The 14,397-nt window shown below is 43.0% G+C and overlaps 1 protein-coding gene across 1 annotated transcript; it reads right to left on the reverse strand.

Moving 5' to 3' along the window:
• Positions 1 to 273: 273 nt before the first annotated feature.
• LOC311356526 (aerolysin-like protein) lies at positions 274 to 4,011 on the reverse strand. Its single transcript, XM_084476316.1, has 3 exons — positions 3,879 to 4,011; positions 1,489 to 1,981; positions 274 to 876 (listed from the first exon to the last, which is right to left on the reverse strand). The coding sequence occupies exons 2-3, from the start codon at positions 1,969 to 1,971 to the stop codon at positions 409 to 411; spliced, it is 951 nt and encodes a 316-aa protein (XP_084332442.1). The 5' UTR covers positions 1,972 to 1,981; positions 3,879 to 4,011; the 3' UTR covers positions 274 to 408.
• Between the last annotated feature and the right edge of the window lie 10,386 nt (positions 4,012 to 14,397).

Genomic DNA, 14,397 nt, shown 5'->3' on the forward strand with positions numbered 1-14,397 from the left:
GGTTGGAAACAAATAAAGTGAAGACTTAAACAAATAGCTAATGTGATCAAGTTTGAATCTATTTGAGATAAAATATAGAATAGCTGATCTGTTGGAAATTTCCAGCCCAACTATACACTAAAATCTTTCCATGCTGTTGGACTGGAAAACTAAATTATTAACAGCATATAGAATATTTGAACTGAAATGATCATTTACTCAGACAGACTCAATCAGCTACAATATTTTCATATTTAGTTTTACAAGCTCTAAGGATGGACATGGAAACACAAGCAGGTTTATGATGATGATTTATTTATCTGTGACAGTCATTCACTGAGCAAGTTCACACGACTCTGCATTAGCAATCAAACCAATGTTATGCAATCAATATTAAAACTGTGCACAGTAAGATGTTGATGCATCTTATTAGACATTCATAACTTGATCTGACTCAGTGGTTTTTACACTCACTGCAGTGTAAGCAACACCATTGTAGTTGCCGGTGGATGGGAAGACCAGCTCGCTGCCATTCAGGCATGTGATTTTCACTGTGGCCGAGTAGGGGAGGTCGATGACTGCTCGTCCCACTGAGAACTCAACGGTGACGGTCTTTCCTGCCGGGACCTTTACAACAACTTCATCTGATTCTGTTATTTTCACTTCGGAGGTCATTGAGGAGGAGGTCTCCAGTCCCACGGTCATGCTAAACCCACTAGACACCTCCACCAGATCCGGGATCCCTGCTTGAACAGTCATGCTGACGGTGGACTCAATCTTAGCGGTGGTGCTCCAGGTGGTAGACTTGGTCACTTCTCTGCTGTACTGTGCTTTCTGCTCTTGAGGCTGAGTAGTGCCGTTGTGATAAGACAGCGATTTTATATATTCTTTGTTTACCTACAAACACAAAAAAAACGTATATTGTTCAGGCAACACACAAAATAATACTGAATAACCAGTACAGAAAATATCAACCTATTTATTTACTCTAACATTTAGACTTTAACACTTTATTAATCCCCCGGGGCAGAAATTGACCTAATGTAATTAAACAAAAGACATTACTGTCAACCCCATATCAAATTATAATGTTTATTTCGGTGGACAGGACTCATCAAGTTGTCCTTTATGGAACGCAAAGTGGGCCAACAAGCATTTGATCAGAACAAATCTTTCTTCATTCTTCTTAAAAAAAAGCACCTTGTGACCACTGCTGATATAAAAAGGGCTTTATAAAATACTTTTGATTGATTCATATATAAGAGTAATCTGCCCTATGAAATATAGGTATAACACATGCTTTTGGTAGTGATAGGAAAGAGGAAAAATACATGCCAATTTCTGTCCTGGACACAACCTATTACAAAAACAGGTGCTATTCATGCATGAAAATTATCCCATTTCAATTGCTTTTCGGAGTTAATAAAGAAACGTTTGTTACTTGAAATGTATTGGCCCACTTATCCTGCCATATTCTGACTCAGGTCTTCGACATATAGCAGCACTCACCTGGGGTGTGTACATGGCCAGGCTGGGATAGGTCATGTCGGTTAGCACAGACGACTTGATGGCATTGATGAAGAGGAATCCCATACAGTCGATGTCTAAGCCAGATTTCCCCTCCAATCCCAGGCAGACTCCAGACCCCACATCGATAGAGTGCTCGGTCTTCAGCCGCAAGTCAGTCATGTATGCGGAGAACTCGCGTTTAGAACTCGTCCAGAACCTGATGCCACCCAGACGTCTCCCTTCACCGTTCCCCCACAGGGACAGCTTGGTGATGCGCTCACCGAGTTCGAATGTAAACTCTTTGAAAGTTTGTGCATCTCCAAAGGTCTCCACACGCCCATCAGTCAGTTCTGCCCGCACAGCTTTGATCTGCCAGCCGGCCACTGCCACTCCAATCTTCTTGAGGGTGGCACCATTGTTACGGCCAGTGAAAGTAAATGGATAGCCTCTGTTTCCACCGATGACTTGCAGTGTAGTCGCCATGTTTAATAACCTGAAACAGAAATGTTCATCAATATATTCATGCATCCTTCAAATGCTCGACAAAAGATGCAGACATTTCGAGCTGTAAAAGGAAATCAAAGAACAATATCCAAGGGAGAAAACTTATGGACAACCAAAGCTGGCGGTGTATATATATATAAAATAATACAAATATTAAAGGTTAGCGTTAGCACCACGCCATTTTATATGCTTCCATAAAAAACGAACACATAGGATGAATATTACCGACATGTATACATGACCAGGCCATCGAATCACACACACACACACACACACACACACGCACACACATATATATATATATATATATATATATATATATATACACACACACACACGCACACACACACGTGGTGTGGAGTGGAGTGGTAATCTGGAGATTTCCCGCTGGGCCGTTAACGTTTCGGGGCCACAGGGCTGATTACTGCAGGATAACAATATTGCTTTTATAAAAGATCCTTGCTGCGCCGTCCTGCAGCCTGAGCTGTGCACCCGCAGCCTCTCACTCACTGTCTGAGTCCCACATACAAACACATGCAAGCACTCACAAACTGTTAACGTCACAACCAAGTCGATATGTGTAGGGGGGGGTAAATGAGCAGCTCCTCCCCAAGTGGCACAGCCCAGATGTGGCCCCTCCCCAAGTAGTACAACCAGCTTCAGCTGCTATTGGTCAGAAAGCTAACGACTAGTGATGGGAATTACGGCTCTTTTTAGTGATCCGGAAAATTTGGATCGGCTCACCAACAAGAGCCGGCTCTTTCGGCTCCCAAACTTCATATTACCACTTATACCTTTTATAATTCAACCAAATGTAGCCAGTTTTGACTTATGATTCATATGTGTAGGCATATATATATACGTATATCACTTAAATTATTCAATCCATCCTTTGTTCTGAAGTATTCAAAAGTAAAAATGACATTTTCTAATATCAATAAATTGCTGTAGCCGATTGCATTCGCGCAGCGCATCTGACCTGTCTATGGGCGGAACACACATCCCCCCGCCCCTCGCTGCTTGCTTAATGGTATGATCCCTGTATCCGCACGTTATTGGTTGCAACTTGCATGCATGTACGACGTGTCACTGCACACATGCATAGCATGCACGGAGCACCCGTAGAGCGGAGACCTTGCTTCATATCATTCTGACTAGGCAAACTTTCTATTTAAAAAAAGAAAACGGCTCGCGGCCGGGAGCTGGCTCCCCTCGTTCACTTAAAAGAGCCGGCTCTTTGAACCGGATCGTTCGCGTCCGACCATCACTACTAACGACATAACAGCTATGACAACATCGAACTTTGAAGCGAGCGTAAGGGTTATCCTGGGAACGGTTAGTTCAGTGATGCTAATGAGACAGGGCTAGGAGGTAGCAGAGAAAACACAGCAACAGGTGTGCACACTGCACAATGTTATAAGTTCAACAAAGGATGGAATGCAGTTTCTAGGAGCAAGTTGTAATATTGCAGGAAATTACAGGAGAAATGTTATGATTGCAATATATCGAGAAATATAGGAAAATATATGTTATTATAATATGTAGGCCTCAGAATTGCCTTGATTTTTTCAGAAACTAGAATGGGTTCTTTAGTTGATTTTTCAATTGTGCGTCAATTTATTTTTGTTGGTTTGGAGGCAAAAAAGCTGTGTCCAGTACAGGGTTTAATTGCTCAGTGGCTCGTACATATTAAAAGCACCCTGGGGGGAGTGGGTTAATGTGAATTACATATAAATTATTCTTTTGATACAAATTGTGTTACACTGTTTATTAAAAAGGCATTAACGCTTTTAGAAATGGATTTGTCTATTTAAGTTAAATCAAAATCATGTTTTTTCAAAGATCAAAATCCCATAAATCCCGGTTAGACCACCCTGGATCCTTACCTGTCCTGGTGGCTCTGCTCTGGTCTTTCTTCCCTTTCCTTTTTCAGGAGCTGATGAAATCGTCAGTGTGGATCTGATCTCACTGTAGAGAGCCCCTTGTGAGTCTTCTCTTATAGCCGACGCTAACCACGCCCCTCTGCCCACACCACACTGCAGTGATGACAGCAGAGATGTTTGTTGAGATAAGTTGAGGCAAGACAAGGCAAGTTGTTTGCAAATTCAAGGCCTGGAAAAGTTTTGGAAAAGTCATGGAATTTATTTTAACACAGCCTAATCATATGTTATATGTAAATACTGTAAATACTTTTCCATAAAAAATAAATAAAGATTAATGGAAAATATATTTCACATTATCGTCGTAACCTTACGACGATTTTAAATGCCAGGAAAGTTATTTAATAATGTCTGGCTCCACTTGGATAAATACAATACATGGCTTGAGAAGGACCAGGACCCAAGACATGCACGATGTGGACTATGCTGTAAAACAATTGACATTTGTAATATGCCGAGAGGCAGCGCTAACTAGCCATGCTAAAGGCGCTAAGCACCAGGCAGTGTGTGAAGGCTCGCGCACCATCATCAGCTTTTTCTCGCCCCCAACCTCAACCAACATTGTGCCCAATTCAAGCTCCACTAGTTCTTCCATCACGAGGCCCAGTCAAAGACAAGGCACTATCTCCAACGTTACCAGAGAAGAATCTTCAAGGGCCGAGGAATTGTAGGCGTTACAAGTTGCAAACTCACGCTTTTCTTTTAAATCGTGTGAGGATGTTAGCGAACTCTTCAGTGTAATGTTTCCGTCAGCTGGCAGCTGCCAAATTTTCGTGTGGGGAACGTAAGTGTGCTTACTTGTGTAATTTTGGATTGGCTCCTTATTTCAAACAGCAAATGTTGGTGAGAGTTGCCACACAAAGGTTGTATGTCCTTTTATTTCAAGAGAGTCTGAATCATTATCTACAGACTAAACAGTTAGACATCCACGTAAGGATATGGGATGAGGTGAAAGCCAAATACATCGGTTATGAATTCCTGGGCCATTCAGCGGCCAAAGATGTTGTTGAGAATGATGTTTTACCTTGTCGAAATTGCCATTCGTAAAAACAAAAGCCAACAAGGGGCTCTTACAAATATCTCGCTCATATAAATAAGAGAAGTAAGGAAAAAAATAGCCTACATAGGCCTAATAATCAAACCCAGCCCATCTTCTGCCACAGGCTGAAAACTCATGTGTTAAGTGGTGAATGAACCTATTTGAATAATCAAACCTTTAGGAATCACTCATTTGGAAGACCTAACCATTTCCATGAAACAATAATACAATTTAGTTTGGCAGTATGGTTCCCCTCTTTTCTGGTGCTCCCTGCTGTAGGATTTAAAGCATGACCTACAGATATCAGATACAGAATACCAACAGCAACAACAGAAAATGCATTTCCAGCAAAAATGTGGTGAGTGCAGTAGTTCATAGTGAGGTTGAAAATATGTTTTAGTAAAGCCACATATTTTAAGACGTAAAGCTAAAGCGGGGGGGGGCCCAGCTTTAGCTTTGGAATGGAGAGACGGCAGGGGTGACTGAGGAGGATCCCCACAACGTGTTGTCAGACGTGTGTGGTGGGAGAGAGGGCGAGGGCAAGAGGAGGAATCTATCACTTTGCACTTCTTTTCTTCTGCTGAAAAGGAAATTAATAACTTGCAGAAGTGGCCCCCAGAAGTCTGAACCCAGACCTGCTTGTCAGTTGAATAGCTTCTCAAGGGGCCAACGTGGAACAGAAAGGAAGGTTTTTTTTAACCAGGTCAATGTCGGTGTGTCCTAGACTGGCCAGGTCACAACCCCCGGTCTGAACCAGCTGACCCATGCCGCCATGACGCCATCCTTTTCTCTGGAAACCAAGCGTAGACTTGGTTCATCATTCCAAAACTTTCACACACGGCACATTGGTAAACCACTCTTTTTGGTTATGGGGTCTCGAAAACAACCCGTTAGAATTAGACGTTCAAACCAGCAAATTATGAGCGGGGTGCCGGGCAGTTCCTCATTTCTTTTGAGCAACGCATGACGTCGCAATCACTCCCAACAATGCAATCACTCGATGGGGGGGGGGGGGGGTGGTGGTAAAAGTTGTGACAACCTTGGTCTTCACAACAGCCACCACTACCTCTTACAAACATGACACATGACATAGAAATAGCTCCACCCAATGGCTGGTTCACAAGGTGACCTCCGCCCAAGGAAATCACATTGCTGGAGTTTCATGTGCCTTATTGATTGACCTCAGTCTCCTTCTCTTTGTCCCACGGCCTCCAACGTTTAGTTGGGTTCCAGGGAACAGACAAGCCCCGTTGAGTTACACAGGACTTACTTTATGATGATGTTGGCCGAGAATGTCTTGCACAAATCTGGCCCATTTCATCATTGCCACACTAGCATGTTATTTGTTCACCTGTTGTATCTGCCGATTGCAAATCCATGAGCTCCACTGACATGAATTGATTTTGAACCAGAATGCGTGAAAAGCACTTCATTGCTGAATGTTAAATTAAAATTGGCATCATGCAACATAATGCCATAAAGTGAGTCTCTATGGTGCTATTTCATATACGTAACAGAGACACATGGTGTCAGTTTGCCTTTGTTTTTATGCTCGTTAAACATGGTTGTTACATTTGCATACACTTGGGGAACAGAGTCAAGTGGGAAGGTTGCCTGGTTCTGAGATGCCTGGTTCTGAGATGTATAGGAGAGAAAGACGGCTTTGCTGAAGACGCACACGTTAGTGAGATGACAGTGTATCTATATCGTTGTTATCATGAGGATTATTATTATTTAGTTCGTTTAATCATCCTCCGCCGCCCCCATCTGGGTTTCCTGTGCCAGCGTTCTGTCGTGAGTCAATGAACGCTGGCCCCGTTGTCAGCCTCTAACTTATCTCTGTGTGGTGCTGGAGGGTTTTAATGCTGGCATTTATTTATCTACTTGATCCCCCCATCCATGAGGGGCAGAAAGGGGTGCGGGGGGGCAGCAGCTGCAGACAGACGGGTGGGGGGGCTACATCAGCCGCCAAGCTAATTTTGCCATGACACTGGTGTATCCGGTGGTGGGGGGGGGAGGGGGGGGTTGTGTGTGTGTGTGATTATTATAATTTTTTTACTTGTGCCTGTACTTGTGTGTGTCATAGAGGCAACCTCACAACACAGTGCACCTGGTGAGACAATATAGAGAAGGACATCAAAGTCTCAGAGAGGCCCCCGTTTATGATTGACTGTGTACAGTACTTAAGATCTAAAGACCAGGGCCCAGTTTCCCGATAACGATGGATCCACGCTCGTACGATCATTCTCACGAAGGATCTTTCGAACCTTCGTAAAAAATTTTTAGAGCATTTCCCGAAACTCCTCTTAACATGAACACGCGTACACTGCTCTTACGATGTTCGTAGGCTTGTAACTGTCTACTGACATGGTGCTGAAATGGGCTCTGTAGGAGGGGGAGATGCAGGAATGTTTTTTGATGAAACTATATTTTGTGGTAGCAAAAACATATCTCCCCATCATGGCCAACAGCAAAGTAGCCTATGAAAAAAATGGACTAATATCGATGCTACAAATATTAAAACACAATTTATGAGGCTTAGGCCGACATATGCTATATCAGTCCTAATCCTGAACGGCATTCACGGCATTTTCCCCCCTGATATAATTCCATATATGTCTGTGTGACAACTATAGCATTTATCTAAATGTTCTGATTTCTGAAACATGCTGTGCGCTGCAAAGAGTGCAGACTTTCTCTGATTCCGCATAAGGTTTCATTGATTGTTGCGCAATCTCTAGTCTAGAATCGAATGGTGTAAACATTAAAAGTTCCATTAATTCATTATCATTCAAACGCAGAGGCATTGACATGGCTATTGCTGTTGCTGGTCTAGATCCTGCCCATATTGTTGGGCAGGGGTATGATGGTGTGGGCATTGTAAGTGGGAAAGGCACGCATCGCAGCAGTTTCCTGCAGCAGTTTCCTGCAGCAGTCTACGTTCACTGCAGAAACCACGCTCTCAACTTTGCGTTTGTGCACTCCACTAAGGTCAGGGATGTTTGTAACTGTCTAGACACGGCCCAATAAATAGTGAACTTCATCACAGCCTCACCAAAGCGCCTACAGTGCTTTATGGCAAACAATCGCAACAAAAAACGCCTGCAGAATTCTCCGAAACCCGATGGTCTCAGTATGATTCATGTACAGTATGTCTTCTGTCATTGATCAATATGAGGACAATTTAACCACGATGGTTGAATTAAAATCAGGTTTTAATTCAATGCTTTCGGGAAACGGTGTGAAAACTTCACGAACCACTTAGGCCAGGGGTGTCAAACTCAAACTGTACATTGGGGCAAAATTAACGTTAAAGCTGAAATGCGATATGCCGGCGGGCCAATTGCTTTACATTAATTGGGGACATTACATTATAATAGGGTCCGCAGGCGGAATTCATGACAGGGGGGGGGGGGGGTGTACGGGAGTACGGGCTGCCGGAGTTGACGCGCCAGGGTTACCGCGCCGAGACGCGCGTTAACGCTGAAATGCGATATGCCGGCAGGCCAATTGCATTACATTAATTGTGGAAATTACATTATAACAGGGTCAGCGGTCGGAATTGTTGACCGGGGGGGGGGGGGGAACTGGGCCCTGTGCAATAGTGTTACGGCTCCAAAATGTAAGCTGGCTACGTCTAGGGGGGGTAGGGGAACCATAACACGTGTTGGCAAACTCTAGACTGGATGGTAGGCACTGGAAACTCTATGTGTAATAGACAAGGATGTCAATACCTGCTCAAAAAGGTTGGAAAGGAAATTAGTACCGTGATCAGTTTGCACAACTTTCGGGAGCCCAAACATCGAGAAAAAACGTAATCAAAGCCTTGACTACTGCCTGAGCAGTGAGTTTCCTAAGAGGAATAGCCTCGGGATAACGTGTAACAACACACATAATCGTCAATAAAAACTGGTTACCAGTCCTAGACTTAGGCAATGGGCCAACACAATCGACTAACACATGCTCAAAAGGCTCACCTAACACAGGTATCGGACAGAGGGGAGCAGGGGGAATAACCTGGTTTGGTTTTCCTGTGACCTGTTCTTATCAGGATGTGGAGGGGGCACAGGGGTAGAACCAGTAAACTCATTTGTGTCCCCGCTGGGACAAGAAAGGAGTCAGATAGGTCTCTCAACGGTCGGGACTGTGCCCGTGTAGCAGCACACACTGGAAAAATCCCAGGGAAACTCTCGGCTAATTCATCCTCAGTGTTAGCTTCGGGACAGTCCAATACCTCTAATATAGGCAGCACTTTGCCTCCAACAATATCATTGCCCATGATAAACTGAACGCCTTTTACCTGCAGGTTATGACGTACCCCGACTTTTAATTCCACTGACCAAATCCCATTTTAAATGTTCCAGGTGCAAGGGGACAGGCACAAACCCCATCTCTATACCCTGAACCAAAACACTGGAACCACAGAACTAATCACCCGACAATGGCACTACATCAGAGAGGATAAACGACTGGGAGAATCAGAACCTGTTGCTGGTCCTTTAGATCACCGGTTAGTGACACTAGACCACTCGAAATTAATGGTTTGTAGCTGGGGTCGGGAAGGTCAGAAACACACACGTTCGGCATAACTCACAGAGCCAGAAACTGTGCTTACCAATCCAACCCCCTTTGGTTGTTGAACGGGCGGTGGCGGATTTCTCATACGACAGTCACCAATTACATGGCCAAGTTCATGACAGTAAAAACACTCCCGTTCCTCCCTAGAGCGTAAGAGAAGTGAAACTGACTTGCATAACTGAGTGGTGGGAGAGGTAGAGAACACATGAGTGGGCTTGTGGGTCAGTAAAAACTTGTCCACTAATACAGCTGCCTGGGACAGCGACATCACTTTTTGCTCATTTAAGTATGTTACTACCCGTTATACCCGGATATACTGTTCTTAAATTCCTAATTCTCGAAGAGAAGAAAAATCAGCCGTTTTAGTGGCAGTGCACCACCGATCAAACAAGGTGGTCTTCTCTCGAGAAAACTCCATGAAAGTACGATCAGGAGACTTTTTGCAACTCCTAAACTTTTGTCTATATGCCTCAGGCACTAACACGAAGCACGAACACTAACACTAGCACGAAGAACCGTGGTATTATCAATTTCGTAGTCTAAACTGTCCTCCAACAAAATGGACGCCAACACCTCTTGAGCTTGTTTGAGTTTACACTGGAACAAGAGAGGCCACACCCCTTTAGGCCACTGCATAGAAACTGAACGATGCGTTGAAACACAAAAAAATACAAATCGATTTCGGATTCCCGGAACTGCGGAACCAAAACCATTTGTTTAGTCACATCCAATGTGCCCAGTGAGCTAGCTAGTGGGGAAGAGAGGGTGTATTCACTTCTCTGCCTCAATCCGGTGAATCTCGAGATGGTGCTCATGCTCAGCTTGCCTCTCTTCGTGCTCAGCCTGCAGCTCTCTCTCCTGCGCCTCGCGGTCAGCCTGCTGCATCTCCATATACAAGCGGGCCAACCTTACTTTCAGACGGTGTCATGAGTCGACACTGATGAAGTAGGCGATAACAGATTAAAACGCGGTAAGGTAGCGGGTGGCTTAGCCTCTGCCCTTGCCTGCACATCCACACCGGCATCACTACAAGGAGAAGCCGCCACTGTCGCACCAAGCACCTCCTTGCCCACCAGCATATCCACGACACACTCCTTAAGTTTAGCTTTGATCAGGGCCCCCTGAACTGGAAACTCTAAATGATCAGCTATGTCTTTTTGGCCGATCCATAGACGGATCGGCCAAAAAGACACCCAAATCAAAATCCTCCAAATAAAACTACTGCGACCCTACAAATAAAACTACTGCCTATCCTACACACACACTATGCGCACACCTGTACCGTACAACTCACAATCGGCCCGACGTACAGAGTCCTACAATGAGTATCCCGGACAAATCCCTAAATATGTTACGGCTCCAATTTTTGGTAAACTTTCGTTAAATAATTTAGCCTGTATATTTTTCTCTCTTTTCTTTTTTCCGCTCGGATGTGACCAATTCCAGCTAGAATTACGTCCTCCGCCCAGCTCAATCGTTTCGTTTGTTCTCCTCCTAGACTTCTAGGACTTGGGAATTTGGGATTCTAATTTATTTTTGTTACATTTTGTTTAGATAAGGGGGGGGGGGGGCTCCCTCCACCTCCTCCAGCAGATGCCACTGTAGAGCAGAGTAATGACCCCTCGAATACGGACGTTTATCATCATTATTATCATTATTATTATTATTATTTTTTTAAATTATTAAGAGGTCCCTGATTGGCCGAGGCCCCGGGCTGAAGCCCAGGTAAGCCTGTGCATTAAGGCGCATTGCCCAACTCGAGGGGCGGCACCAAGCATGCATTTGAAAATATCACTGCACACAATTGGATCACACTACGACCAATCAGAAGAATACATGGGGTGACGTATCCAGAGCCCCATACGCTAAGCTACCCACAGAGCTAACCAATAGATTAGATTCTTGCCATATACGGTAGGTAAAAAAGCAAAAAGGAAAGCTTTGAGCATCGTCTTCTGTTCCTCTTTTAGAGGAAAAGCCAAGTCTAACTCTTTTATTTTAGCGGCCAAAGCCGTTTCAAACAAATGGTGTTCATACCGTTTGTTCATTCAGACACACCATTATTGTTCAATAATTAATAATGCAATAATCAATAATAAACAGAGATTCTATCCATCGCGGAGAACACGCCTAGGCCTACGGGGTCCGTGTACGAAGTATGCAATGCAATTCAGCGCAGCTTGTTCAATTATCCAAGTTGTACAATGATATTTGAACAAGGAAGTTGAGAGCCGGAAACAGAGACAGCTCGCCTTCAAAGTAAAGATCGCCTTAGAAGTAAAAGTCGTGCGTTTTGAAGCGTGAATTTAATTTAAGGAGAGCTAAACTAAATAAATAAACAAATAGCCTAAATAATGAACATAATTCATAACTGTTATACAGTCATATTTCTGCCACTTTCCCACAACTGATTGTGAATAAATTGCCAATGGGCGCCAACACTGGAATTATTATAGAGCACTGTGATTCATGTATGCATTTAATGATTAATTTATATATTCATCAACTTATTTACTTGATTAAGGCTACTTAATCTGTTACTTTGGGTGAACGTTAAAGGTTATATATAGTGTTGCGACCTGTGATGAGTCTGACTGGTAGAAAGAGTTGATTTACCTTGACTTTATTGCTGGCTCTGTTGTCATGACAATAACACCACTAGCTATCCGATGTAAAAATCCTTCAAGTTTATTTACCGTTCTCTCTCTTAACTAGGCTACATAAATAAAATTTAAAAAATAATGGATATATACATATATATATATACTTACATCCTGTTTCTACTATACTGTTTTTGTATTGTAAATAATGTTTGTTGCATTTTCTGATATTGTCCTTTTCTGCACAATTTCTGTAGGCATTGCCACTTTTCATTTCACTACACATCCTGCATGTGTATGTGATAATTACAATTCTTGAACTCTTGGACTTCCTTGTTAAATGACGTGTAATTGATTCAGTGTAGGCTACACAGATACACTGCACACATGAAAAGCAAATTTAAGTTGTGCAATAATTTTATGAGAGCAAAATTAGATCTGCTGGCTCTATGACCTCAGTATTTTCCTCCAAATGCATGTGCTCACCCAAAACGCCTATAGCAACTTATATTATTGAAATCCATGCCCACTGTGCAACCCGGTATCACGCCAAACGTTCTCCCAGCATTTGGTGAAATGTTTACGTAGTCTTTATTTGAAGGGGAAATGCAATATTTTAGGGCAGATTCACCATTAAACGTGTTTCTAATAACATTTCTAGCAAAAAATATACTTTTAAATTGCATAATCTTCAGTCAGTGAATGTGTCTGCTCTTTAGTTTGATAAATTATGTATATTTTTCGGTCTCGCTAAGCATGTTTCAACAACGTCAGGTTGCTAGGGACGCTGCTATCTTAAACTAGCAGCTCACATGTTTTCTGCTGTTGTGTCGCTTATTAAGCGGTTACTTCATGAACTTTTCAGATATAGAAACACGTATATCTGAGAGCAGGGATGACATCTTGTTTAGATTGATTCAGGTTAGCCTGCTGCAGCCATAGACATCTTATAAGTAGACGCAGCATCGACTGCTACTGCCTACTGGCGCTGACGAGACGCGGGGCCGCCATCTTGGAGTGGTGATCCGCTCCACTCAGTGTAATTCATTTGGCAGGACCAATGAACTGTCAGCGCATTTAATTAATCTTACCTCACTGAATACCACTGATTTTCACGCGGTTTTTTGTCATATGTGTAGCTATGATAAAGGACACATGTTTTGCCATGTTTTATTATTCATAGTTGGCTTAACAGTAATAGAATATTCTTATATGCTATAAGTGACCAGACGTCCGAGATCAAAACTGGGACTATAATCCCGAGAAGGGGAAAAAAAAAACGGTCAGCTATTTTTAAGTAGAAGAAACAATATGATTAGGTTATATATACATATACGTATTAGTGGTGGCTCGGTCGCGAACGAATCAGTTCAAACAAACGACTCTTTAAAACGAACGAACCGAACTGATTCGCCGCTCTCGTTCGTCGTCGTTCGTCGTCGTTCGTCTCGTTCGTTCGCCGAGACTCGACTCCCAGCTCCACCCACTAGTCGCTGACTCGCGAGTCACCGTTCGTTCACTAACTGTGTTTAGCAGTGAAGACTCGAGGACTGAGAAGTCACAAGAGTCAGCCGGGCAACAACATCCCGATTCCGAACATGAAGCACTCCTCAGCTAAAAGGAACTTAGTTAATGTTGTGTTGATTGATGACCGTTTGCACCATTGCACGATCACGATTCGTTTGAGAATGAGAACGAGGGAGGAGCCGAGTCTGACCGACTCAGTGACTGAGAATCATGATTCACCGCTACCGGAAATGCGAACGAACGAACGACTCTTCTTGGCGAACTGACCGACGCGAACTGATTCTTTCAAACGAATCATGAAATCCACCACTAATACGTATATCCTACATAAACAATGTATGAATACATTAGATATCTATATATCTTAGGGACCTATAGACTGTATCTCTGTTGCTGCAGCAGCAGAGTTTATTCTGTCTTGACACTTTGTATTGATATTTTGTATTACATTCTTCCCTTAAATGATTATGTTTACAATGATTGTTTTATATGTATTTTTTATGTATGTCACTTTGGATAAAAGCGTCTGCCAAATACTTAAACATAAATAAACACCTGAAAGTTTTTATATCAGCTAAAACCACCAATCTGTTTCACTGGATTCAGAATAAAACCAAATTCTGTCTTACCCAACCATGTTAGTATTTGAATATTGTTACTTGAAGGACTTATTCATGGTTCGAATTATACTGTTAAGAAAGTATTGTCTTATACTTTGCCT

Source organism: Micromesistius poutassou, assembly GCF_964030765.1.
Source record: "Micromesistius poutassou genome assembly, chromosome: 12".
Classification (NCBI taxonomy): domain Eukaryota; kingdom Metazoa; phylum Chordata; class Actinopteri; order Gadiformes; family Gadidae; genus Micromesistius; species Micromesistius poutassou.